Genomic DNA, 27,846 nt, shown 5'->3' with positions numbered 1-27,846 from the left:
AAAATACCGTTTTTGGTATACGTGACTTTCGGTATGGTATGATACCTTACCGAAAGATTGCGGTAAGGTAACGATATGAATTTTCAAATACCGTGTATACGCGCATACCGAAATTCGTATATACCGTAAACTAAGGTATATACCGTAAATTAAAGTATATACCACAATAATATAAACACAATTGTATATAAAATATATTTTATATATTTTTAAATTATAAATCTATTGTGAAATATAAATATAATTATGAATAAATTATATTTAATTTATTTTAAAATTATAAATTATAAATAATATTTTAAAAACTCTAATTTTCTATTTTAATTGATGTTGAAAGTCGGGTATACACTTGACAGAATGCGACAGACAGTGCGGTATACGAAAATGGTCTGTTAATATCAGTGTCATTGTCATACGAATTATAAGATGTACATTGGAGTATACCGAAATTTGGTAAGGTAAAGGTATGACTTTTTAGCATACGTGTTCTTGATGGGTATACGGTATGATGGTTTGAGTAGGTATACCTTACCTACCCACCTAATTCGATTGGTCATGATGTTCTGAATCATAGTTGAAGTTCAATTTTGTTTCATTTTGTATATAGAAGTAATAAATAAAAATGAAAACGTCTTATTTTCACATTGGATAACTGACGCGGTGAGTTCAAACCACATTGATATTAGAATAACCTCTTCTATTCACGTATCAGCATATTACCTATTGATTTCCGCATATTCATACTACAAAAAGAGCGTCTCATTACATCTATATAAATTAGGATTGATTATTAAAAAACTTCTGAATATTGGTTCAATTCTGGTTTTAGTCAAGTTATATATTAACAAATTTAATCCTAAAAATAAAGAGTAAACTTTAAAAAATTGGTCCCGAACTATGGGTTTATCTCACGTAAATGGTTCCTGGATTTAAAAATATCACTAGTATTTTAGATAAGTTAATATCAAAAGCGGTCCTTTAGCGTATTTGAGGCGAAAATGCCGGCACGAGGGTTTGGGGGTTTGGGCAATTTGCGCGGTGATTTGGTGTCGGAATTCAATCCAAATTGATCGATTTTAGGGAGAGCTAAAATGCGCCGCAGTGGGTGGCGAATAAGGAAAGAAGAGGTTTAAACGAGTAAGTCTTCATCACCTAGCAAACAAATCAACTTGGTTAAGGATTTTGGAATAATCAGCTGCCCAACTAGCTTTAGTATTTTTCATTATTTTTATTTCACATTTTATGTGGCAAAATTTTAGTATTTTAAAACGTCAATAATTGGTTCAAACAAAGTCAGAATTCAAGACCGGATTTAAAAAGTGGGATTAACATATCGCTATGGGTGAATCAAGAAACCTATAAAATCTGATTAAATCAAAGCAAACTTTTCTTTTTATGTTTTTGGTTATTACTTTTAATGTAACGCTTAATTTCCAGAATGACACAATGTATATAATTCGTTGACTTTAAATTTTGAAATTTATTGCTAACTTTGTACTTATCAAACATTGCATACCACTAACAAAATTCTTAAATTTTCCCTACACGAAGGAACTTATTTCAAGTATATGAAACTGCAGAATTAAGAGAAGTCTGATTACACCATGAAATGATAAGCAACAATGCCCATTACTGATTAAAACAGACATGTATAAAAAACAGAGGTACAACTTGAACATAAATATCGTTTATGTACAATAACATAAAGCAGAGACGCTTGTGGTGTTGCATTCTTCTAAAAGGAACCATGCAGCCTTAAGCAGACGCAGCTGCTGCCTCCTCCGCCATCTGTGAGACCGGGAGGAGGGTGCAGATGAATTTCGATCTCCATAGACGTTGTCGTAACCCTGAATAAAGCAGAATCTTCCAAATTTAGTAAAAGCAAAACCAAAGTAAGAAATGGGGGGGGTGTAAAACTATGGTAGGAAAATGTGGTTGTTGACTTGTTGTGACTAAAGGGGTGGCAGTCGGTCGACTGAGCCAGACAGAAGCCTTTCATTGTACCAGTTTTGGTGTCAGTGTTCCTTGTACTCGCACTATATCAATCGACTCAAACATCACAAATTTACGCACCTGTGGTTGGCCAAAACTTGGCATTCTTGAGCCATGCAGCAGGAAGGCTGCATATTCTCATGTAGTACGGCTTAGTCCAGACATCAGCCATGAGCAACGAGGGGCGGGTGAGCGCCTTGAATGGATCATTGTGTCAGTTGTGTTGAAAGAAAAGAAAACAACAACATGGAAACTCTGTAAACTAGAAGCCGTGGCTGGAATACATGAGCACATTGTTATTGATATCGGCTTTGCCTTTCTCGATCATCGAGATCTCTTCCCTGATAGAGATGAGAGCGTCGCAAGAACCTGTCCTAATTCAGCCTGCAAAAAAAGAAGGGGAAGTGGGGTTAGGTTCAGATTCGTTTGTTGGAAGGGAACAGAAGTCTATGTTGCTGTGGTGAGCTTGCTTAGTGTTACCTTGCTTTCACTTTCAGTCGGCTCAATCGTGCCAGGGGCAGGCCACGACATTGTGGAGTGCGTGGAATCCTTAGTCCATCAGACGTTTGGCAACATCCTCGGGCTCGATCCAGCAGTGTTCTGCAGCAATGGCCACTTGCAGTGTAAGGAGTGACACAGAGTATGAATGCAATTAGTGTTCCAAGAAACGAACCTTAAAGCCTCTCAAATCGATGATGAACTCATGAGCGCATGTTCCATTGACTCGCGGAAGAAGGCAGGGAAATCCTTCTGCTCAATCAAAGAAGCAAAACATGTTAAACGGAGGTAATGGCATAAATTTCTGCAGAAACGACTTTGTGATTTAGATAGCAGCGTGATGCAGAACGAAAGAGCAGGACCTCCAAACGCTTGGCCATGTAGTGCGCACATTTAGATGGCAATCTTTGATGCTGGTTATCCTTTGATCCCATCATGGCAATGTAGGTGTAGGATATAGGTAAAGTAGGCGGAGCCCCAAGGGCGCAGCAGAGAGATAGATACCGAGTGGTTAGTAGCAGTTCTGGTATGCCTCCGGTGGCTATCTGTGACACAATAAAGATACCCCCGTACAGAATCAGCCACCATTGCATTTAAACACACACATGTACACATGGATTACTGCCCAAAGCATTTCCACATACCACTGGATGCGAGTAGGAATGGTGCAAGGTGTTTCTTCTGCCCCAATAGGCCCCATACCAGGTCATGCTCCACCGTGGGGTATACAGAATGTTTTGTGGAGATTGAGATGGCAAACATCGGCACAGTGAAACCGGGCTAGTCAAACCAACCTGTAGGCACAAAGATTGATCATCAGAAGCAACGAACGAGTAATGTGCAACCTACGTGTTACTCAATATAGCCATACCTGAGCATTCATGTTGGCTCATCCATCATATAAACTTGTCCACCATTGTCGTGGATTATTTTGCAGATCTCGTCAATGCCTTCCTCGTAAACTCCGTGAGTGGAAGGATATGTGACCTGGCATCCAGCAAGTTTATCAAAACTAGGACAAATTCAATGAATTGTAGATTCAAAATAAGTCACAAGGCAATCCATACCATAAGAGCAGCTAAGTTGTTCTTGTTCTTTTCAGCAGCCTTCCGTAACTCTTCGATGTTGATGTTACCCTTGGAATCAGTTTCAACCCAGCCACAATTTTCATCCCTGCTTGGCGCTTGCAGGGTTGGTTCATGTGCTGGGGCCCCCAGGTGGGCACACATCACGGTGAAATTCCTCTGAAAACTACATTAGAAGTTCACAGGAAATCAACAGTTACTATGGTGGATTGTATTAATCACAACTCAGAGCCAAGAAATTTTTTCAGCTTTCATTTTGCAAATGTAACAAATTTAAATAAGAATAACATTAGTCAATCTTCTACACTATAATTACAAACTCAAATCTTGTATATTATTACCCTGTGATATGCTCGAATAACCATCAGCCCAGTATTCTCCAGCTGCACCGGCATTGGGTTGTAGAGAAAGAATCAAAAGCCAGTGATCGTACACAATAGGTCACCCAAATTCTTGAACATTTCCTGCAAAATAAGAATGATCATTTAGAAGAATCCTTTGAACACTCCTGAAAATGAACATGTGAATTTCAAATACCTGGTAACCAGCAGCCCACTGTTCTGTGGGGGCAAAGGGTGAATGTCCCGCATTGAGGCAGGCCCGTCACGGCATCATTTCTGTAGTTGCATTCAGTTTCATCGTGCAAGATCCCAGGAATCTGCTGTGGCACAATGACAGATCCTTTGACTGAAGTTTGTATATGTATCTAAGAATCTCATGCTCCGTGTGGTATCTACACCAACCAGTACAGAAATAGTCACATCTAATCTTACAAAGATGAGCTTAAACTGCAAGATATTTCCAGGAAATGTCCATACGAGTTGAATATCGGGTTTGTTAAAAACGGGCTCTGTCTCACGAGTCCCGAGAAGGAATCAAGTTCTCCTTCTGATGCAATAGATGCAGCAGTGAATGGCACCTGAAAAACACAAATTCTCAACTTATGATAAAAAACGAGAGGCTGGAAACAATGTCTCAAAGTATATACACCCTTACTTACAGGCTTGCCAGATGCAAAGACAGCAAACAATTTGTCACATCTTCCAATGTAGCTGTCTCATCAAAAGCACTAACAATTCCTCTGAGAGACAAAAGGTATATAGTTACTCACAAGCTGTCACAATTTACGGAAAAAATTTAGATAGGCACGCTTACAGTGTTTTTGTCGACAACCCTCAAATTTATTTCATGTATAAGCAGCATCAGCAATCGCCTTTGCATCTCTGCATGTGACCTTCACTGTATCAAAAGAATGAGCTTTGAACTTCTACAGTCCCAAGCTTTTTCAACCCAGCGGAAAATGTTCCAAGCCAAAACCATGTACCCGTTGAGCGATACTCTTAAGGCCTTCCGGTCCATGATAGACAGCATACATAGCAGCCATGTTTGCCAGCAAAGCCTATAACGTAACAGAACCATATTGTTTTCATAAAAAACTCAAGCATAGTTTCCACATGCACATTACCACCTTTCATATTGATTCAAGACACAAAATACTAAGATCGCTCAATACATGACAGCCATGTTAGCCAGCTAGGCTATAATGTAAAAGAACCATATTTTCATCATAAAAAACCCAAAACAAAAATATTTTCGTATACATGTGCCATATTTAATTAGTAAATGATTCAAGACAAATACGCATGCTAAGACTCCCTCTCAACTATCTACTGCAAGCTTGCAGCATGATTTCACAGAACAGATTCCAAGCACAAACAATTGAGATTCAGTTCACCAAAAAACACTCACTTGAGCAGTGCAGATGTTGCTAGTGGCCTTGTCATGACGGATATGCTGCTCCCTAGTCTGCTGCATAGCCATCCGAAGAGCAGGCTTCCCCGACGAATCAACACTGACGCAATAATCCTCCCGGGCATCATCCTCTTGTACTCCACTGCAGGTAGCCAAGAATGCAGCGTGGGGCCCTCCATACCCCATCGGAACCCCAAACCTCTGTACCGACCCCACCACAATATCGGCCCCCAACTTCGGCGGCTTCAGCATTGTCAAGGCCAGCAAATCAGAGGCCATCACAACCTTCACACCACTCGTGTGCTTTCTTGATGAACTCCCCGTAGTCCAAAACCTCACCCTCCGTCCCCGAGATGCTGCACCAGCACTCCACAGACATCACCCGGAGCTGTAATCAATGTCCTTCATCGGAAACAACCACCTTGAGATCGAATCCATCAGCCCTAGTCTTGCAAACATCGATTGTCTGTGGATGGCAATTGCTAGCAATGACAAGGTCTTCTTCTTCCCCTTCGAGATGTTGTTGCACATCGCCATCGCCTCTGCAGCGCAGTCCCTTCGTCGAGGAGGAAGCGTTGGACATAGGCAAGGCAGTGAAGGTCGAGTGATCGTAGTTTTGGTAATTCAACAAGGACTCGAGCCTCCCCTGTGAAATCTCAGCTTGGTAAAGGAATTGTAACAGATGTACCAAGCTGGATTCTCATGATGTTTCTCAAAATCACAGGAGGCACAAACGTGTTGTAGTACCCCATTCAATGAAGGATTTGAAAACTTTGTTTTGGAGGCTAAATCCTTCATGTGCTCAATCATCTGAGCCTCCGTCAACCCCTCATCGAAGATCGAGAACTTCATGTCACGTGCGCGGATGGATTTGGGGACGGTTGCGTCAATTAGTGAATCTAGGGTTTCGAATCCGACGAATTCCGCCATTTTGGATTGGTCCTCCACGGCGTCGCGGAGTTGTGGCGGCGGGAGGAACGTGCTCGCTGGCTTTGAGAGCGTCGACGGAATGGAGCGCGTGGCGACGAATTGGGGAGGTTTCGAGGAAGTAGAAGCGGCAGTTGACGGAGGAGGCATTGGCGGCGGCGGCGATGGAGGATACGTAGCGTGAGGATTTGTGAAATGGCTGCTGCTTCGATTCGGAGAGGAGGCGGCGGAGGATGGCTCTGTTTGCTAGCTTCCTCGCGCGTTCCATGATTGAATTGAAGCAAAACGGAGAGGTTTTGCTTTCGCTTCTCACTGAAATGATTTCATTTTTTGCTTTTGTTGGTTTTATTGTTGGTGGTGGTGGGAAATGGAAATGGGTTGGTGGAATATATATATATTCGTATTTTATTGTTTGGTAATGAATATTCTATTATTCTGGTTGGTGAAGGGTGACGTGGCACCAATGCTTTCTGGTAAAAATAACGAATCTTTTCTGTACACTTTAATTTTTAGGAGTATAAAAACGTGCAGCTTGATTGATATTGTATGGAAGGAAATGAGTTGGAAGGATTGAGATTTTATGGTTAAAAGATTTCCTTTTTGTCTGGAGAAGAATTTTAAATTGGAAAAAATTTATTTTTACTATGAGTGAAAACCTCAATAATATTGTTTCGAGGAGAGAAATATTGCATGGAAAAACCTCTTTCACAATTGGCTTATCTTGATTTTACGCCCACAAAGTATGAGATTTTTAAGAAAAGACAATTTTAGTATCCCAGATATTAGAATACCTCTTTAATGAGTAGTACCAATAAACAGTGAGTAAGATCCTCTTTCCTAGTAGTATATAACCATAAACATATATTTAAATTCATTCACTCACAAAAAATAAAAGTTATTTCATTTTTTGTATTCTGCAAGAATAATTAACGTTTATTTATGAAATTTTTTAAATTTGTATTTCAATTGATCAAATCTACAGATGAAATGTCAATATTTATTTAATTATATTATGAATTGTTTATTTACTTAAATTTGATATAAATCACACTGCATGTATATTCATTCCGTATAAATAATTTAAATCAGTCTTCTGGAGTTGATGGTGATAGTTAGACCTGTGTTGGGCCCATTTTTTAGTCAATGAATCACTACTTGTTGGCAGGTTGAACACCAGTCCATCGGGCTAATTAATTTTATCGGAGCCTCATTTATAGCCCGAACCATCCTTTTGCAGAACCATATTTGTCCATTGAATTATTGTTTTATTCATTACTACCATGAATGGTGTCTCAAGCTGTTTAGGTATTCCTTCAATAAGAATTCAAATATTTACGGCTACACAATAGAATATGAATCTCTTAGCAATTGGAATTTGATTCGTTTGTCTTTCTCAACACACTACATGGAGTAAATAGAACACAAATAGCCATCATAAATCATTAAATTGTGGGAGAAAATCGTTTAATAAACACGAATTTGGAAGGACTCAGGCGTAGAAATTTGATTCGGAAGCAATCCAATCAAGAAACACGGAGAAAAGGTGGGAAAAATTGAATCTTTTCTTCGTCGAGGGAGCGTAATGGCGGCGGAGGAGGAGAAGCTGAAGGGCGGCGGTGATAGGAAGAATTTAGACCGTCCACGAGTCTGAGCAGTTTCCACAGGGATCTGACGGCGGCGGCGGAAGTGGGGGCGTCGTGCACACGATTGTGGCCCCAATAGAGAGGGCGAAGCTGCTGCTGCAGACGCAGGAGAGTAATGCGGCGATATTGGGCGGCGGCACCCGCCGTAGGTTTAGAGGGGATGATTGATTGCATTGGCCGTAGGTGAAAGAGGAAGGGTTTTGTCTTTGTGGAGAGGGAATGGCAGCAGCGTCATCAGATGTTACCCCTCTGTTGCCCTCAATTTCTCTCTCAAGGTTGAACAAATTCACCTGAAGATTTTAACTACTTACTTAGTACTACTATTTTGTTTGGTTTGTGTTTGTGGAACCAAGGATGTGGATTATTGATGAAGGGGATACTGTGGTTCTGGTGTTGAGATCATGGTTGTGGATTGCTCATGTCCAGTTTACTGTTTGACATGTGTTGAATAGGTTTTTTTGGTTGGTGATTAGTGATGATTTTGTGCTCGACAGAGTTTAGCTGTTTGGTTGGTGTTATTTGTAGGAAATAGTGGCTGTAGTGACAACGAGGCGGGATGGGTTTGGGGCTCGGTCATCAAATGAAATTTGAGCTCGTTTGCAATGTAGCCTGTCTTTCTTACAATGTGAATCATGTGATAAATATGAGGTGATTTGTATGATGTATTTCTTTGAGGTTCTTTGTTAAGGTTAAGAAACTAACAAACTGGTTAGAACTTAGGATCATAGATATTAATTAATTGGTTAGTGGTGATTTCTATGAGCAAATTTTATAAGCTTAATATTATGGATGACAGGCTTGAAGATATACTTTCTGAAATGACTGGCAATGCAGTGATATTTAGGTCTTCTTGACGAGCTATTCAATGTATTTATAGTAAAGAGGCCCGAGCCAAGTGTTTTTTTCACTGGAAACGAATTAATTTCATTTTTCTTCTTTATTTTCTCTAGTTCCAAATCTGAGCATTGTGTGTAAAAGATCAGTGCTTGGGATGGGAGGTTTAGTGGTGGGGCGGGGAGAGCAATTTTCCGGCCTAATCTTACACGTGTCTGTGGAAAAGGTGAACAGATGGTTCATTGTTTTGAACTTTTAGCATGGCCTTATGGAGTTAAGTGTTTCTTGTAGTATGATTACTGAGCTCATCAAGACTCTGTTCATTTGTTGTAACATTTCTAGTCGCGTAGGGCCATGTGATTTCAGGTCCCAAACTTTCCATAGTTTTAGGCGGGACAGGTTGTATCAGTCCATGAATCAGTAGATTTAGTATTGCCAGAAGTTGTTGTACAACTTTTGGTTATCGAAAATGGTCGGTTTGAAGCGGATTATTTGAGGCCAACAGCAAATCAGAAAATAAGCATACCTACTTCTTAGTTAAGACTTAAGAGTACTTGCTTCCGTGTTTCGGCCCAAGTCCCCGTAAAAACCAACTAAAATGCTTTACTTGCATCGGAGTTGGAAAATACTACTATGACTTTTGGGTCATATCTGAACAGCTTAATTGTAAACCATCACAGACTTGCTTCTCATTGTTTGTTGGATTGCAGCAAAGGGATCTGAAAAACGTTGATAAAATCTTGTTATTTTATACCAATATGGCTCTGACACTATTGAGTGTGGCAAAATGAAAGCGTTATCCCGTATCATGTCTAAACATTTAGTTGCTGACTTGATTTTTGTGTATGTTTAGGATCTTTATAGGAACATTCTGCGAGGGAACTCAGGCGAAGGCAGTCTTCTTTCGGCCCGTCTGCCAACTTCCTTGCTGGATCTGCAGCGGGCTGCCTGGCCTTTGATCATCATCTATCCTGGGCATAGCCCACACCCGTCCCCAGCCGCCGATCTTGGGGAGAATGGAGACGCGCCAGTTCAGAGGCATCGGGAATTTCTAAGCACTGTATATAGAAAAGACGGAGTCCGGGCGTCTACAAGGGCCTCCCGGCCTCTCTACAGGGCATGGTTGTTACATCGGGGCCTCTACTTTGAGCGGGTTCGACACCGTTAAGAGAAGATGGCTGAAGTCTGAGCTCAGGCGTCGCGCTGGAAGCGCTGGGCTGCTGCCCAGGCCGTGGCGACAGTGGCCGGGATGCTGTCTTACCCACTCGACACAGTCAGGAGCGGATGATGCAGTCCGGCACGGAGGGCCGATGTACAGGTCAACGTTCGACTGCTGGAGGACGATATGCAGGTCGAAGGTTCGCCTCGTTTACCGCAGCGCAATGTCGAATATTTTAGGAGCACAGGCGCTGCGGCTGTTTTGGTTTTGTATGATGAGATCAAGAAATTTATGAATTTGGCTGGATTATAGGGAAGGAATGTAGTGATGTTTTAGAAGGTTGGGTATAATGTGTAGAAGCCTTGTAATTCTTGGCCATTTGTGGCGATACAAAAGTAAATTTTGTATTCTGGAATAGAAAATTGGATTTTATGGAAAATTTTCATCTACATACATAGAACTATTTGTCAAAAGAGTTTCATCTCTTCTATTTCAAAGTCGATCTCTGTTCTAGTAAATTAGGTAGTAGAGCAGCAAGATCATGCTGATGCAGACGTGCTCGATTTCTGACGAGGAGGAATCTGCAACCGAGTCTTCATCGAGTCATAAACTGTGAAACCAATTGCAACAGATGGTACAACCTGCAGGAAAGGATCAAGCAGCAGTTTTTAGCTAGAGAGCAGAAAACTAGCTCGTCTCGATAAAGTTACGAGACTTGAAGCTCGTGTTCAATAACATAGCAACCATAAATGATCAGAAAAGTGAGATCTTAAGATTTGTGTCTTATGTTCATATGTTACCTTGATGTAATTGATGCTTAGGCCAGCGAACAACTGCCTCCAACCGTGATTACGGACAATGGAAGCGAGCCCCTCCCACGTGCTCTATACACGTGACCACCTTGTGATGAAGGTTGCAGATGCTCGACCTAGAACAACTCGGGATTAGTAAATGTGGTCGATATTATTTTTATCTATGGATGAAAATAAACAAGAGAAGCGATGGTGCAATACCTGCATCTGCCTCCTGACAACATCTAAGGGGTATGTCAGCGTCTGTCCAAGTACACCAGCTATGGCTCCACAAGATAGCCGCATTGCATCGACTTGGTGTTCTTCGGGGACGAGCCTCTTTAGCTCCTCGTAAACATAAAATTTAAGGCCAGCATATGGAAGAATACCTATAAGTGTCGGACCTGCATGAAGAAATTCTTTGATGTTTGTAAAATTTTGCAAAATTTGGATTATTATTAGTAGCAAACAAGTAGTAGAAAATAAGTGCATTGGGCTCTAATATAAGATGGAATAGTTAATCAAATTTAATGTGTACGGTACCTATGCCTCGGTATAGACCTCGGACTCCCCTTCTGTGTAGACCATCTTGAATACGTTTCCAATTCCAGTGTAAGCAGGATTGGAATGAAACTGCCTCGTCCCGTGCTTCAGATCTCCTCTTGTGTCTACAACCTTAAAAGAGGAATAACAAATGAAAATTCAATCACACAGGCAGAGACCTTTATGTATTTAAATCAAGACAATCAATTTTTGGCATTTAAACATTCGATTGAAAGAACAAATTTCATGGTACTATAACTTGACCGGTTATTATTTCAGACACATAAACTCATAAAATTTTGTTGACTCTGAATTTCTCAATTTAACTTCAAAAAAAGAGAAATTCAAATGCTTACCTGGTAGGCGAGTTTGGTGCGAGCCAAATCTAGTGGATAAGTGCATAAAACTGCAGTCCACCAGCGGCTGAGCCAGCTAAGAGATCCACAACGGGCCCTGTTCCCAAAGCCGAGTAGTTATCCAAGATTTGTGAACGATACTGCTCATAGGCCATGAAATGTAATGCTGCATAGGGTACAATCCTAAGTACACTTGCTCCATTTCCTCTGTATCACGAGAAAATAGGAAGGAACAAAAATAATGAGCCAAATGGAGTCTGATGATGATAAACAATTAAACAGATCACGACTCGAAAATCAATGGTTTGACACTTACTTGTAAAATCCTGCCACGCCTTCATGCTTCAGTAGCTTCTTCAAGTGGGTAAATCCCAAGAGAATGAAAACCTTGAGTTCTAGTCTACAAGAGCATCAACGAACAGAATTAGAAACATGTCAAATTCAAGCAACAAATTCATTTTCTTATGTGAAGGTGAAAATTATAGGGTTTCTTCAACTCTATGTGGAGAACAATCAAATAGTTAGCTTAAGTGGCTACAGGAATATCTACTGGTTTAGGTTTCAAAAATAAGAGATGTATGCAGGAGTCAGTCAAGGAGATGGTGGCATGCAACTCATGGCATCCAAACCACTACTCAAACACGATTTCAAATACTTTTATCTACATATAAGAAACCTTGTATAGTACTAGGATTAACTGACATACATGCTCGATGTTGACAAGTACGGAGTAGGTGCTAACAATTTAATCCTCTGAAATTTTGGATTTCTTTATAATGCAAATTATGCAATCATATGAAACTTGCTCCCAGCCAAATAAAAAGTCCAATTCACTAAGTAATTTGGGATTACAACATTTAAAACTCGCATGATTAGGAAACGTTGCATCAACAACTTTACATAGTCATGATCATTCAACCCTTTGGTCCTTCCCATAATGGTAAATTACCTAATGCAATCAAATACCGGAATACCGGTATTTGATCTCAACCAAATACCGGAACAATTAACCAAATCCAACAACACAAATATAAGATCATAACATCACAAGGCAATGTTGCACCAACAACTTTTTATGTTATGATCATTCAATCTTGATCTCCCTATGAATGGCATAAACATCTCACACGAAACTCGATCTCACCAACAGAGCAAATACAAGGTTATGACATCAAAATCCACTCTTGCTAAATCATGAGATCACATCAAAATCCACTCTTGCTAAGTCATGAGATCAGAATTCAATAAGCACAAACAGGCATTCAATCAACTAATTCAACATCAAAAAACAATTCACCACCTGCAGGAGTATTTTAGTTCGCTCCAACGGGCAAGCGGCCGTCTTAGCAATTCCACCAGCTGCACCACCAGCAATGAGCTCCTTTACATACACAGGAACTGTATCTATGTACTTGGACTCTCTATGAGAGGAAGCTGCCCCAGTAAATCCAGTCACATTCGATGAAAGGGTAGAACCCTGTGAAGAATTCATCATCTTCAAAACCTAATCTGAACAATTAAAAACCCAAAAGATCCAGTCTTTTCGCCCAATTTTCAACCAAAATCAGGAAGAAAAGACTAACAACAATTTTTTTTTCCACCCTTTAATTTATAAAACTCCTTATCCCATCTATCTCTTGGAATAGAGAAGTAAAACGATTTATTCCCAACAGGCAGAATCAAAGGCCTGAGAACAAAATCTATGTTCACAAGCCAGTCTTCTAAGCTGAAATCAAGATTCATCAACATTCACAGCAAGAATCGGAGAAACGATCGACGCCCTTCACAATCCAAACACAATCGCCATGAAATCGCGACAGGGTTTCAATCAAAATCGGATCTTTATACTCTCGAGAAAGAGAGTGCAGGGATTCAATCCCAGAAAAATCGTAATCAACAGCCAAATTCGAATCTCTAGAACAAGAAAATAAACCTCAAAAGTAGGAATGAATGAGGAGGCTTTTCTTAGAAGTATAAAAACTCAATTTGAATTGGTCTTCTAAAATTGATTTCTTTATAATGAATTGGTTTATATATCCACCTATTTCCTTGCTTCCTGGAAACTGGAAAGTATTGTAGGCTATTACCTGGAGATTCCTAAGCCCGCCCTAAAACATCTGATTACGAAATTCTTAGCAAAATTTGTCCAATAAAAATCAAATTTCAATTTATTTATATCTCAATACTGTAATAGTTTTAATTTTTAAATAAGAAAGATAAAAAGAAATTTTGGTTATAATATTATTAATGGATAAGGGCACTATAAGGGGCGACTATACTCGCCATAAGCCCCGCCTTATGCACCGCCCTAAGCCCCGCCCTATAGTTTTTTCTTCTATTTTTGTATGTAATTTATGTTATCAAGCTAAATAAATAAATAAGCAACGCAATTAAAAGCAAATCCTATATTTATTTAAATTTTTTTAAAAAAGTTACAAAATTAGAAATAAAAAAAAGGCACTACATATAAAAATAGGCTAGTCTAGTAATCCCAACTTGCGGCCGAGGCCATCGATCATCCGCTAGAGGGACGCGATTTGAGCCGGGTTGGTCGCTTACATGAGGGCTTGTGCGTGTCCAACAACGTCCTATAGTCGGAGGAGGCCACCGAATCCGTGTAGGCATATGCCGCAGCCGGCGGGCCGTGGTCACGCTCGGGCTCGGACGCTCGGGCCGGGACCTGGTCGGCAGCGGGCGGTAGAGGATGTCGTCTTGCCCTTGCCCTTGCCCTGCCGCCTTGATGACGGGGGACACCGAAGGACATCGGTGTCTGAAACTCTCATCCTCGAACACCGGATGGTTGAGGTCCATTGGAGTTGCGCCGCGCCGGGTCGTATAATCACCGGCGAAGGTGTGCTTCACCTCTTCTTCGCCGTCATCGATGGGCAGCACACCTCCAACGAACTTCGTTTCTCCTTCAAGAGCGCCCGGACTAGTAGTGCTTGAAATCGCCATACAATGACATGTACGACCGCTACGCCGCACACATCCGACAAACTCTCGCCGCTTCCTCGCTCCCTCTCGCACTTCGTACTCCGCCAAGAACCAATTGACCTACTTCTTTATTTGATTCCGGTCTTGGAGCGCTCCTCTAGTGCTTGTAGGCGGTCGGCGGTTTGGCCTCGTTATATTTTTCGGCGATGCGTTCCCAATACGCGAACCTTCCGGTTGTTGGCGAACGCCGGATCCTCTAAAATATCAATCCAACGTCTCGTCAAGACAATGGATTCTTACGCTTGGTAGTTCGTCCTTCCCGGGCGAACTCTTCATTCACCGTCGAAGCGGCAACTTCGGGCTCTTACCTAGGTCCGCTTCTTCTTGGCGGGAGGAGCGGGCGCGAGACGGGGTGTGCGGGTTGGAGAAGGCTCCATGTCCGAGCTCGTACGAGTCCGTGCTGAAATCGGGATTGTACCGGGTGTTGGTGTCGAAGGGTCGTATTCACCGTTCGTGACCCGCCACCGTGCACCACCACCGAGCATCGGACTATCCGATTTGGGTAATCGGATTCATTTTGTTTGAAATGTTGAAAATGGAGTGTGAAAGGAATGGAAATGGAATGTGAAAGGAGTGAAAATGAAGTGAAAAATGAGATGCATATATAGTGTGTGAAAATTAAATAAAATTATAAAAAAATCGAAAAAATGCGTTGCATCGTCCGCGTCTCCACGTGGTAGACGATGCGACGGACGTAGGGCGGAAGACGCGCTTCGTCCGTGGATGATGGAGAAACCATCGTCTCGCGACGCCACATTGTCGTCCGCCCATTGTGGATGGCCTAATAGAGCACACTTCATAAAGATTTTTTTATGACAGACCAAATTAACAAAATGGTGTATTCTTTTTATGGAACGAAAAAATAAACCCCAAAGTTTTTTTATTCTTATTTATTTTATTGATTCAATTTCCAATATTTATCGAATTGACACCATTCGTATATTTGGTTCTTAAGTCCATGAATACAAGCAACTTCAGTGAAAATAGAGTTTAGCTGACTTGGATTACATAGAAGATACATTTAAAACACAATATAATTGAAAAAATAAACTAGCACGATACAACTTCATAAAGTACTTACATTTAGTAAAAAAAAATCAATTCTATTATACATGTTCCGTCTATAATTTTTATTGAAATCATAAAACACAAGTATTTTTTAGATGAAATATTTATTCATATTTGGAACGTATTCCTGGTAAATTGTATCGTAAATTAGTCATTTTTTTTTGATAATTTATTTTAATAATTATATTTTCCATTAATAATGTAGGAGAACTATTTTAATTACATTTTCCTTTTCGAAAGTGATTGAGGCATCCCTACTGTCGCTGCCGCCACCCTACGCCGGCGGTTCTCCTTCTGCCCTGCATATAAATATATATAGCCTTAAGATTTTCAAAGATCATGAAGTAATTACTGTAATTGATTAATTTGTTATCTTTATCATTAACCCAAACATCGAAACTGCTTTGAATGGCTTACGGCGGCCCCGCCGTTGCTCAGACCGCGCCGCCAGGTAGCTCGGAAACAGTGAGGCAGGTGAAGCTGGACAAAGAATGCGAGTTGAGAGTTGAAGTCGGTCCCAATTTTCCTCTTCGCCTCCGCTTGCTCACCGGCACCGCCGAGATATTCGGAACGGAGATTCCGCCCGAGATTCACCTCACGTTTCCTCCCGGTCACAAATTTGCTGTATGTAGTTCTGATTTTGATAATTTATTTGCGTTATTACGCAAACACGTTTGAGAAGGAGTTGGATTATAGAAATTAGAATTGATTCTTAACCCTCTCTTTCCTTTATATGTTCAATTTGACTAGTTTCTTCTTCAATTGCACTTTGATGCTCAACTTTTAACATAATTTGTGAGAATAATTGGTGTTTTGTCCAATTTGAAAAACCAATTGCCTTAAGATAGGTAGCTGAAAGGGATTATGTTCAGATTACTGTTTTTATTTCCGTTATTGAGTGAGAGTTCTGATTGAAAGTTATGTTCAACGGATCAGGTTTTTACCTGGTATGGAGCTACAATTGAAATTGATGGTATTACTGAAACTGATTATACAGCTGATGAGGTATTGTTATTTTATCATGTTTATTTACATTAGCTCCATCACTGCTGTTGTATTTAACTGTTTCTCTGTGTGTGGATTAGACGCCCATGATCAGCTATATCAATGTGCATGCCGTGCTGGATGCTAGAAGAAATCGTGCTAAGGGTTCACCCAGTGATTCTGATGATTCTCAGGTAGCATTATGTTCATGATCATGTGTGACAGGAAATAGAGTTCTTTACTCATCTAGTTTCTCTTTATGTTGTTATTATATATTCTGGGATGATTTACATTTTTGCTTTTGAGAAAGTGTTACCTGCCCTGTATTTTGCATATTCATTTAACATTCATAACCATGGAGAGAGCATCAATCCATGGTAAAACTGTGAGTGATCTACCGATACTCCATTGCATGGAGGATATGAAAAACCTCCAAGTTAGCTGACTCCACATAATGGGATAATATCTTGTTGAGTTGAATTAAGTAAATGAGTTACATGGGGATAAGATAAAGGGATTGCCCCTACTTCATTGTGCTCTAATCTGTGCAAGGTGCAGCTCAATGTGATCCTTTAAAGACATAGTTCTTTGTGATTAAATGCCATGAATTTCTGCTCTTATGGCATTTGTTTAGATGAGTTAAGGTTGCTCTATTGCATGTATGAACTGATCTTGTGGTCTTGTTTCTTCAGGGACCAAGGGTTATTGTCGTGGGACCTACTGATTCTGGAAAGAGTACATTGTCAAGAATGCTTCTAAGCTGGGCAGCTAAACAGGGATGGAAACCTACCTTTGTAGATTTAGACATAGGCCAAGGATCTATAACAATTCCTGGATGTATAGCTGCAACTCCGATTGAGCTTCCTATTGATCCAGTGGAGGGAATTCCTCTTGATATGCCTCTAGTTTACTTCCATGGCCATGTAACCCCTAGGTAATAAAATTGGCTTTTTTATTGAATCTATCCTCTGTGCTTGGTGGTTCTCAGTTTCCTAGTACTCGCTCGTCGCTTTTTGAGAAGTTCGCTTTTCTCAATTGTTAGTCCTTACTCATTTGGATTTGGTGCTTAACAGTGCCAACGTAGAGTTGTACAAGGTATTGGTGAAGGAGCTTGCTCAAGTTTTGGAGAGGCAGTTTACTGGAAATGTTGAATCTAGAGCTGCAGGCATGGTGATTAATACCATGGGGTGGATTGAGGGTGTTGGTTATGAGGTATTTGATTTAATAAATTTTCAGATGGCAAATATGCCTTTCATGAGTTAAGGAAAGGCTTATGTCAGATCTTTTCTAATTATTTTATTCTCTTGGCAGTTACTGCTGCATGCAATTGATACGTTCAATGCCTCAGTTGTATTGGTTTTGGGTCAGGTATCTCTTTTTGCTGGTTCGAGCATGACTCCTGGACATGTTATTTGTTTGGCTGTCTGAAGCGGTTCTTGCCTTGTACATCAAAGTCTTACTTGTGATATCGCTTCTTCTTGCTTTCTTTGGAATTTGAACATATCTACAGGAAAAGCTTTGGAGCATGCTTAGAGATGTTTTGAAAAGTAAACCTAATGTAGATGTGGTGAAGCTTCAGAAGTCAGGCGGTGTTGTCTCGAGAAATGCAAAAGTCCGTCAGAAGGCCAGGGGCTCTAGGATACGTGTATGCATCTTCAAACTAATAACATGGCTATTTAATTCTGCATACCAGTGATGCTTCTTTCTTTTTTTCCTGTGTTCCTCCACTGAGTTGCCCTTTCCCCTGACTGCAGGAGTACTTCTATGGCCCTGCGAATGATCTTTCCCCTCATTCTAACACAGCCAATTTCAGTGATTTGTTAATCTATCGTATTGGTGGTGGACCCCAAGCCCCACGCTCTGCTCTGCCAGTTGGTGCAGAACCAGTCTCGGATCGCTTAAGAGTGGCTCCTGTTAGTGTCAACCAAGACTTGCATCATCTTGTATTAGCTGTCTCGTTTGCTAAAGAACCAGACGAAATCATGTCCAGGTACACCAATTTCCTTATTAGTAGCATCTTGATGCTTACTTATGACTTCCATCAAATTTGGCTCGTCATTCAGTTTATCACTCATCTCTATGAGCACTCATGCAAGGGGAGAAAACTAAAACACTTTATAGGCTTCATATCTAGTGCAACTATAGGATTAGGAAATGAGGAATGAAATTCTCTTTCTGATTTTTTTTTCGTCTCTGTTAGTAACGTTGCTGGCTTCATCTGGGTCACTGATATCAACTTCGAAAGGTACAGACCTGAAAACCCCACTTCTTTTAGTGCAACTATGCTTTGAAATTTGCATAATCTCATCTTGATCGGGTGACCAACGCAGCAAGAAAATCACGTACCTAGCGCCTCTGCTGGAAGCCTTCCCGGTAAATATTTGATCGTGGGAAACCTAACGTGGTGCGAATAGTGCAGTTCCGCTCGCTGCAAGCTTGTTTCCATCGTCATTGGACTTGATTTTCTAGGGTTTCTGTTGTAAAATTGATGCAAGTTCCATAGTGTTAGTGCAGAACTGAGGTCTTGCAGATGTCTGTATACTAACTAGTTCTATCATGACTTGTACTCAAACGTGTTACTTTGTTATATGCATGTTTACTTTATTAGACATAAACTCTTCTTCATTAACTCTTTTCTAGAATAAAGATAATTACAAATTTAAAATACCAGTACTAATTAATTATGATTTAATTTAGAGTGAACATCCTTGAGACACTGAGTCCTTGACAATATATATCATGGGAAATGATTTTTTTGACATTATGGCATTGGCATAGTAGGGTTTAAGTTATAATTTTATAATACTGTATTTTATTTTTTATAAAATTTATTCTTTGTATATATACCTTAAATAAGGATAGCCTGAATTAAGGAAATATATTTGAATTATGAATACTTCTAAAGCATTAACTATAACATGTCGTAGTAACAAATTAAAATTTAATATACAGCTTATTAGTAAGATTTTGTAAATTTAATGGGTAGAAAGGTGAAATAATATTTAATAGATTATGTTTAAGACGAAAGTTGCAAAAAAATAAAATCTATTACTATAAAAATGAAGAAATTAGTTGATACTTTGTTTATTGAAAATTAAGTAGTGAATTTGGTATTTCTAAATCAAAATTAAAAATTAACATTACAGCAAAACTTTTAAATGAGTGAAGACGTTCTGTTTTAAAAAAATAATACTATAGCACTTTTGTTTAAAAATAAAATAATGCGACAGGCTGTTAGTTGTAATTACTTATTTCTAACTCATTTTTTTAATATTTTAATCTTGATTGTATGTAGTACTCCTATTATTTTAGAAATTGATAAATATGCAACTCTCTAGTTAAATATTCAAAGAATTGTATTAATATGTGTCAAGATATATTCTATTAATTTAATACATTGTATTATAAATATATTCTTTTAATATTATATTATATATATATATATATATATATATATTCTAGAGAATATTTTCTCTATAAAGTATAGTACAATACTGCAATTATTTATTTAAAAAAAACCCCTCAATTTTAGCATTAATCCAAATCATATTAGAACTTCCGGGAAAATCTTTCATAGATCTCATATTTGCAACCATCAGCGCAGAAACCCTAACAAAAAAATTCAAGAACTTTGTGCATAGGAATTAAGGTACACATGTTTTTTCCCTCTCATATGGTGTTCAATCCAAGAACCTCTTTTGCAGTTTGTTATTGAACCTAGATCAAGTTTTTTTTCTACTTGAAATAATTCTATAACCGTCTGAATTCGAATTTCTATGATCCACTTTGTTAACTAATAAAAGGAGAGGAGTCTAAAGATTATAGAAGTTTGATGTTTGATGTAGTATATTGCAATTAACAATCTATGTATATATGGTCAGGTGTGGAAAAATGGGTCAAGCACTGTCATGTTGTGTTCAAGTAGAACAGTCTACTGTGGGCATGAAAGAGAAGTTTGGCAAGTACAGCGAAGTCCTCGAGCCAGGGTGTCACTGCGTGCCTTGGTTTCTCGGCTACAAATTAGCCGGCAAGCTATCCCTGCGCGTCCAACAGCTTGATGTTCGATGCGAGACCAAAACCAAGGTATGAGCATCATGCATGTGTTATCATCTTGTTTCATATTTTTGTGTTTGGTTGAACCTTTTATTTAATTTTGTGTTTCAGGACAATGTGTTTGTTACTGTGGTTGCATCCATTCAATACCGGGCCGTGGCACAAAACGCAGCTGATGCTTTTATAAGCTCTCCAACACCAAGGCTCAGATCCAAGCCTATGTTTTCGATGGTACCACTCTGTTTTCGCACCTTCTTTTAAGTCGATTATGTGTTGCTAACCGATTTATTTTGTAGTCATCAGAGCTAGTGTGCCCCAAGATTGATACTGGATTCTGTTTTCGAGCAGAAGAACGAGATAGCCAAATCCGTGGAGCAAGAACTCGAAAGGTGATGCTCGTTCACACCATTCTGTTCCTACATTCCGTTATTCAAACTCTTAACGTGCATTCTTCAGGCGATGTCTGCTTATGGCTTCGAGATTGTCCAAACGCTCATCGTTGATATAGAGCCCGACCGTCATGTCAAGAAGGCTATGAATGAGATCAATGCAGGCAAGTTTGCTACTCTAATGAGACAACGCCTTTGTATTGGCAACGCGCTCTCGATTTAAATTTTTCGTGTGTGTGTGTGAATAAACAGCTTCTAGGATGAGGGTTGCTACTAATGAGAAGGCTGAAGCAGAGAAGATTCTGCAAATCAAGAAGGCTGAGGGGAGGCCGAGCCCAAATACTTGTCCGGGCTTGGGATTGCCCGACAGCCCCAGGCAATTGTGGATGGGCTACGAGACAGTGTGCTGGCCTTCTCTGAAACGTGCCGGGACTTCAGCAAGGACGTGATGGACATGGTTCTTATAACTCAGTACTTTGACACGATGAAGGAGATCGGGCGTCCTCCAAATCCAGTGCTGTGTTTGTTCCACATGGCCCCGGTGCTGTCAGGAAGTCGCCTCACAGATTCGAAGGCCTTCTTCAGGCCGAGGCCTTCACCACTGACCTCACCTTGCATCATAGCTTTTGTTTCTAAAGATTGCTTTTTGTTTTTAAATAACTGAGTTTTATAGTTAGGATAGTATACTGATAGAGTTACATTGCTTTTCTTCAACTCGAAATTCTGTGATAATCCCATGATTGATGATTGAATCTACATGCCAAAGAAATCAATAATGAAACTTTGGAAGTATGATAATAATAAAACCAAATTACACAAGATGATAAAACAGCTTGACAAAAAACAAAGAAACATGAAAAGAAAAGGGGAAGGAGAGAAATGATTATTAATGCGAGAAGATCTTTAATCCATCGAAAGCTCCTTGTAAAAGTTTGGGTTGAACAGTGTAAGTCTTATAGCTGACGATCCTCTGCATCTCTGGATCGTTAAAACTCCAACACCTTTTCTCCTTCTTCAGCTTCTGCGGAGCGTCTGGTAGTATGGAGTCACGCGGAGGATGAAGTGCTGTAACACCGGAAATCGCCGTAATAAGGCTCTATTTGCATGTCGGAATCGTTTGATCTGTGACTTTCTTTATATCTGGAGCTGTAGTTTTTAAAGGAGGAATTATGGTTAGGCAAGTCAAACACGATTTCCCATTTTATATTTTGGCATTTTGAATTGTATTTCGTGTTTTGATTTTTTAAAAAAATTTAATAGTAGTATTTGTTTTGGATTAGTGTCTAATTTACACAGCTTATTACGCTTTGGATTTCGGGAAGTACGACGTGGGTTCAAATTCAACTGCGCCATCACTCTAGTCCATTGAGTTAATTTATTAAAAATCGAGTTACGATTGTATGGGTAGGAGATTAATTAAGTAGATGTAAATGTTTGTTTTGGAGATTAGTTTTTCCTCAATTAATAAAATGCTCCAAAATAAAAGAGTCAAAAAGTTTACGAAATACTGTCTTCATGTTGAATATACTACTAGTATTTGGGATCACATGTGTCTGGAGTTGGTTTCTCATCCGCTCAAAAGTCACAATTTGTGGTGACCAGCTAGCACAAACATAGCAATTGTAAAACGTTGTGCAATAATTTAGTACTAGCATGAAGTAATTTAAGGGTTTGGACCCCTGTTGTATTCAAAGCAAGAATAGGGTGTGCAACTCCATGCAGCACAATATATAATATAAGGGTTTGGATCCCTGTTGTACTCTTTGTGGTCCAAATTCTTTTCGGAAAGGCTAAAAATTTCCCAACGTAGGAAAGGTGCAAGCGGCTTAGGAGAAAGAGATTTGGTTGGACTAAATAATTAACTACTCTATTTTATGTTTTTTAAAAATAATGGTCTCTAGTATATATCCATTATTAAAACGTAGCCTTCTTTTTAGAAATAAAAGAATACTAGTAGTAGTACTACAATTGTTATATGGTTAAGTAAAAGGGCAGACATAGAACCATTCAAAATTTAAATTATTTTAAGATTTCAACCCTCATAGGCCATAGCATATTTCGCTGCCAATCCAGCTGACAGTGATATATCACCAATTATCTAACAAATTATTTCATTAAACAAAGTTCCATCTTCTAGAGTGGATTACAAGTTTTATAAGAAGAATAAAACACAGGAACCATATATTCAGCGATATATATAACCTACACAAGTGAAACGAAGCCAAAAAAATGAACTTAAAAGACCAAAATAAGAAACCCAAATATCATCCAAATTTTTTGACAATTACAGTAGAAAGACAGAAACCAAAAATGTTGTAGTTTTGGGACAGCAATAAAGTTGGGAGATCGAAGTCCTCTCCAAATAATGGTACTTAAAAACTCCCTCTTTCACACGTTAACATAACCTACGAAGGAAGGGAAAAAATTTTAAACCCCTGGCACCTCAATCCTCTCTCTCTCTCTCTAGAGAAGGTCAGCAACGTTGGCTGGGAGCTCCTCCACAGTGACATTGTAGAACTTTTGAATGTCAAAGAGCATGCGCTCGTCGTCGGTGGTCACAAAGTTTATGGCAACACCCTTCCTTCCAAACCGCCCACTACGTCCAATACGATGGAGGTAGTTCTCCGGCTGGGTCGGCAGGTCGTAGTTGATGACCAGGGAGACCTGCTGCACATCGATACCACGAGCCAGGAGGTCAGTGGTGATGAGGACACGGGAAGAGCCGGATCTGAACTCCCGCATGATGATGTCTCTCGTGTTCTGGTCCATGTCACCATGGGTGGCAGAGACGGTATGGTCACGGCTGCGCATCTTGTCGGTCAGCCAGTCGACCTTGCGCCTCGTGTTGACAAAGATGACACTTTGGGTGATAGCTAGGGTCTCGTAGAGATCACATAGGGTCTCGAGCTTCCAGTCTTCCTTGTCCACATTAACGTAGAACTGCTTGATACCCTCCAGGGTAAGCTCATCACGCTTCACAAGGATACGAACTGGCTTATTCATGAATTTCCTTGTGATCTCGAGTGCCTCTGGTGGCATAGTAGCAGAGAACACACCAACTTGAATCTTGGGAGGCAGCAACTGGAAGATATCATAGATCTGATTGAACAAATAACAGGTGTTAGAAAAAATTAGTAATATAAGAAGCAAAACTTCAAATTAAGAGGAAACTATGTGAAAAATACTGTGTAACCGTGTGAGCAATAACTAATTTCATGGGAGCAGCGACGAGATTAGAGCACAGAAACCAAATGAGAAGGTGAGTCAGAAAAGGCAAAAATGAGAACCTGATCCTTGAACCCTCTGGAGAGCATTTCATCAGCCTCGTCCAAAACAAACATTTTGATGTAATCAGGGCGCAGAGACTGCCTTCTCAACATGTCAAAGACACGTCCTGGAGTACCAACCACAACATGAACTCCACTGGATAGAATGCGCTGATCTTCACGCACACTGGTACCACCAACACAAGCATGAACTTTGACACCGAGGTAGTCACCCAATGCTCTCATCACCTTCTCAATTTGTTGGGCAAGCTCACGAGTAGGTGCCAGAACAAGAGCCTGGCATTCAACAATGTTATAGTCTAGTTGCTGAAGAATCCCAGAGCAGAACGTTGCAGTTTTTCCAGTTCCAGATTGGGCTTGTTGAATCACATCAAGTCCCTTGCAGAAGGGGACAATACCTCTCTGCTGAATTGCAGACGGCTTCTCAAAACCTTCAGAGAATTGTATAGTAAGAACACCATAAAGAGGAGATGATGCCACATTGCATCACTCAGTTCCAAAAAAAAAAGAATTTGAGATTGATCTGGATAATTTAGTTCCATCTTACATAAACATTATATATTCACATTGATAAGCAATATAGTAAGTTTATTTGAAATATTTTGTTCAAGTACCATATGCATAGATGCCTCTCAGAAGATTTTCCTGCAAGCCCATGGCATCAAAACTGTCGTAGACCTCATCATAGCTTGTGAAGAATTCCTCGCCGCCTTCAGCTCCAAGTCTGTAAACCATTTATTACAGTGGGTAAAGGAAAGGAGTAACAAAAAATAGTAGCGCTAGTAACTTCTTTGTGGAGTATTAGACAACAAAATGGAAGTATGTGAATCAGAAAACTAACAGCTCGTTCATCTTTGTATCAAACTGGCGAGCATCAAATTGAGAGCCTTCGGGTGCTAATCCAGCCATGACTGCAAGAAAAGACTAACATAATAAGCAAATAATAATTGTGCTATTAATGTAGAGAACAATAATATAAATGGAAACCAAGGTGCACGCTTTAATTAGAAAAACACAACTTAATAATAATAAAAACTTCTACGGTTCTACCCATAACACCAGCTACTAGAGTAAATACAACTAAATCAATCCTAAACTACCGTGACACTAAAAACTATTCTGGCTCTAAAACTAACAAAGAAGCAGGAATAAAGCATCACAAATCACACTCTTTGAATTATGATAACACCAAGAGATGACTCGTGTCCACATAAGATTGCACTTAACTACAATGTTCCTCGATTCCAAATACTCAAAAAATAGGTAGAGGAAGAAATCTCCTCCAGTTTACCGAAATTAAACTGAATTCAATGAAGCTTACAGGTTTAACAATGCAGTAGCACTACAAGATCGAGCCAGGATAAAAAGTGCGCATACAAAATAAGCTATAAAAACAAATCTTTAAAAGCTACGAATCTCAAAAGGGCAAATTTTTTAAAGAGAGCACATGTTTTCAGTTCAGTTCTCACTCCGAGGTCAAAAAGGAAATTAGTGGTGCAGAAGCAAGAAAAAACGAGCAGATGCAAATACAAGCTTGTCAGAGAAACAAAATCTCAGAAAATTAAATAAAATTCTTCAAACAAACAGATCTTCCAAATAAATACACAAGCGATTCGGATAAAGGGAAACATAAGGTAAAAGTTAAAAACCAAAGCAATCGATCCTGATCAAAACAATCGAGGAGGCAGCTCAACATCAACCTAATCCGATGAATACATAGCCACGAACAACAAAGCGAGAAACAATGAAGTTACCTGAATGAATAAAGGAGAGAGTCGGTGATTTAGATGTTGATTTTTGCGGCAACGAAGAGCCAAAACTCCTCGGATCTACGCCGCGGAGTTGTAGAGTGAGAGAACGTGGTGTGTGTGTAAGACAGAGGAAAAGAGTTTAGACGATGCAAAGCCCCTCTATTTTTAGGGGTTTGGATTGAGAATGTAATCCATCATTTATTGCCGGTTATGCCCCTTCCCTAATACGACGCCGTTGTTAGTCCAATGGGTGTGATCTGTTGGGCCTGAGTATGGACCCGTAGTAGTGGGCCGAGAATTGCATATTGATTTTTTCAGACATCATATGATTTTATTGCTTCATTTTTTTAAGGAGTGTATATATTGTTTGGCTATGCTTTGCTCTCAAAATCTAATCTGTGACAATGTATTTAGGCTTGTGAAAATGCTAAGATTACATTGTGTATCACGATATCTAGCATACTCTACTCATATGGCTACTTTAATCCAAGATAAAGTCAAATTTTACAATATCGTCGTTGTTCATTTAGTACTATTTTATCTAACATATCGAACGTCATCGTTTATTGGCGGTTATGCTCCATCATTGTTAGAGAGACGAATAATTCTAACGCTTATTTTTTTTACATAATACTCTCTCAATCCTATGGTAAGTCATAAGTGTGACACTTCTTTTAAGCACAAATTTTAGGAAAATAATATACTTAAATAGTTAAAAAGGAGAGACAGCAAAGTAAAAAAAAGAATGTTCTTCTCTATTTTATTCTCTCAATTACTTTACTCTATCTTCTCTTTGAGAGGGGGAGTAAAACGGTGGTTTCAGTTTGAAGATTAAACAATGTTGAGTTTTTTTTTTTTTCAATTAAGTCCTGATCTATTCATGTGAAAAATCTATATTGGATAGTCACATACCAATTCAATATCGAATAACGTGACAACAATTTAACCTCAAGCAGTTGAACACCTCTAGTGTTTCGGCTTAATGTATTAAATTAGATTAGATTAAGTCTTATATATATAGCTCAATTAGGTAGAAACAGTACCAATGTACGATACTCAATCTCAAGACAATACCACTTAAATTAACCATTATTTCTGCCTTATACGTCTTGGCATTTTCCCCATGATAAAATTAATCTCAAGTCAATCAATCTTACTGTATTAGACAAATCCACAATAAATTAATCTTAACAAATGGAATTAATGTGACTCATATGATCTTATCTATTAAATCAAAAATGAAATATTTTTTTCAATGTAATTTGAGATCATCTATTTCACGTAATTAAACATTACTCATACATAGTGTACACCGGTATCATAATTTCGATATTCTTCTCATTGTAGTATATCTTAATCATCACGATTGGCAATCATATCATCATAATAAATTTATAATTCAGGTATATATATTTTGATACGCATGAGAAAGTGTTATTGCTACCTAATACACAAACTTCAGTTAAATTCGTGAATAAACATAATCAAAACTTTGAAGGACAATATGTGAACATTCATTTTCTTTTTTTCCCACAATGCGATATAATGTTATTTTTATCACAAATTCTAACACCTAGACTAATTTGTAAAAGCAAAGGAGAACCTGACATTCACCATTTTTGGTTTTACTACTGCAGGACGGTGCTATCAATAAAAATTTAAGAAACTTCAAAACTCCGTTAGATTTGCTCTTTTAAGCAAATTAAAACCAACAAATTATTGGAATAAAAATAATTAAAC

General features: G+C 39.2%; 2 protein-coding genes and 4 pseudogenes across 2 annotated transcripts; 3 read left to right on the top strand and 3 right to left on the bottom strand.

The window, feature by feature from the left end:
• Positions 1 to 1,669: 1,669 nt before the first annotated feature.
• Positions 1,670 to 6,554, bottom strand: LOC125198952 (annotated as a pseudogene).
• Positions 6,555 to 7,659: 1,105 nt separating this feature from the next.
• LOC125198950 lies at positions 7,660 to 10,307 on the top strand (annotated as a pseudogene).
• Positions 10,308 to 10,317: 10 nt separating this feature from the next.
• On the bottom strand, positions 10,318 to 11,934 carry LOC125198949 (annotated as a pseudogene).
• A 3,933-nt stretch (positions 11,935 to 15,867) lies between these two features.
• LOC125198948 (protein CLP1 homolog) lies at positions 15,868 to 19,045 on the top strand. Its single transcript, XM_048097162.1, has 10 exons — positions 15,868 to 16,266; positions 16,579 to 16,647; positions 16,728 to 16,820; positions 17,319 to 17,560; positions 17,700 to 17,838; positions 17,938 to 17,994; positions 18,137 to 18,271; positions 18,381 to 18,616; positions 18,827 to 18,871; positions 18,957 to 19,045. The coding sequence occupies exons 1-10, from the start codon at positions 16,051 to 16,053 to the stop codon at positions 19,009 to 19,011; spliced, it is 1,287 nt and encodes a 428-aa protein (XP_047953119.1). The 5' UTR covers positions 15,868 to 16,050; the 3' UTR covers positions 19,012 to 19,045.
• Positions 19,046 to 20,246: 1,201 nt separating this feature from the next.
• On the top strand, positions 20,247 to 21,704 carry LOC125198947 (annotated as a pseudogene).
• Positions 21,705 to 23,499: 1,795 nt separating this feature from the next.
• LOC125198951 (eukaryotic initiation factor 4A-2-like) lies at positions 23,500 to 26,266 on the bottom strand. The gene is made up of 5 exons (XM_048097163.1): positions 26,110 to 26,266; positions 25,197 to 25,266; positions 24,970 to 25,079; positions 24,356 to 24,786; positions 23,500 to 24,167 (listed from the first exon to the last, which is right to left on the bottom strand). Exons 2-5 carry the CDS (start codon positions 25,262 to 25,264, stop codon positions 23,532 to 23,534), a joined length of 1,245 nt encoding a protein of 414 aa, XP_047953120.1. The 5' UTR covers positions 25,265 to 25,266; positions 26,110 to 26,266; the 3' UTR covers positions 23,500 to 23,531.
• Between the last annotated feature and the right edge of the window lie 1,580 nt (positions 26,267 to 27,846).

This window comes from Salvia hispanica, unplaced genomic scaffold, assembly GCF_023119035.1.
Source record: "Salvia hispanica cultivar TCC Black 2014 unplaced genomic scaffold, UniMelb_Shisp_WGS_1.0 HiC_scaffold_331, whole genome shotgun sequence".
Lineage (NCBI taxonomy): Eukaryota > Viridiplantae > Streptophyta > Magnoliopsida > Lamiales > Lamiaceae > Salvia > Salvia hispanica.
The sequence above is the reverse complement of the archived record's forward strand: the minus strand, read 5'-3'. Positions and strand labels throughout refer to the sequence as shown.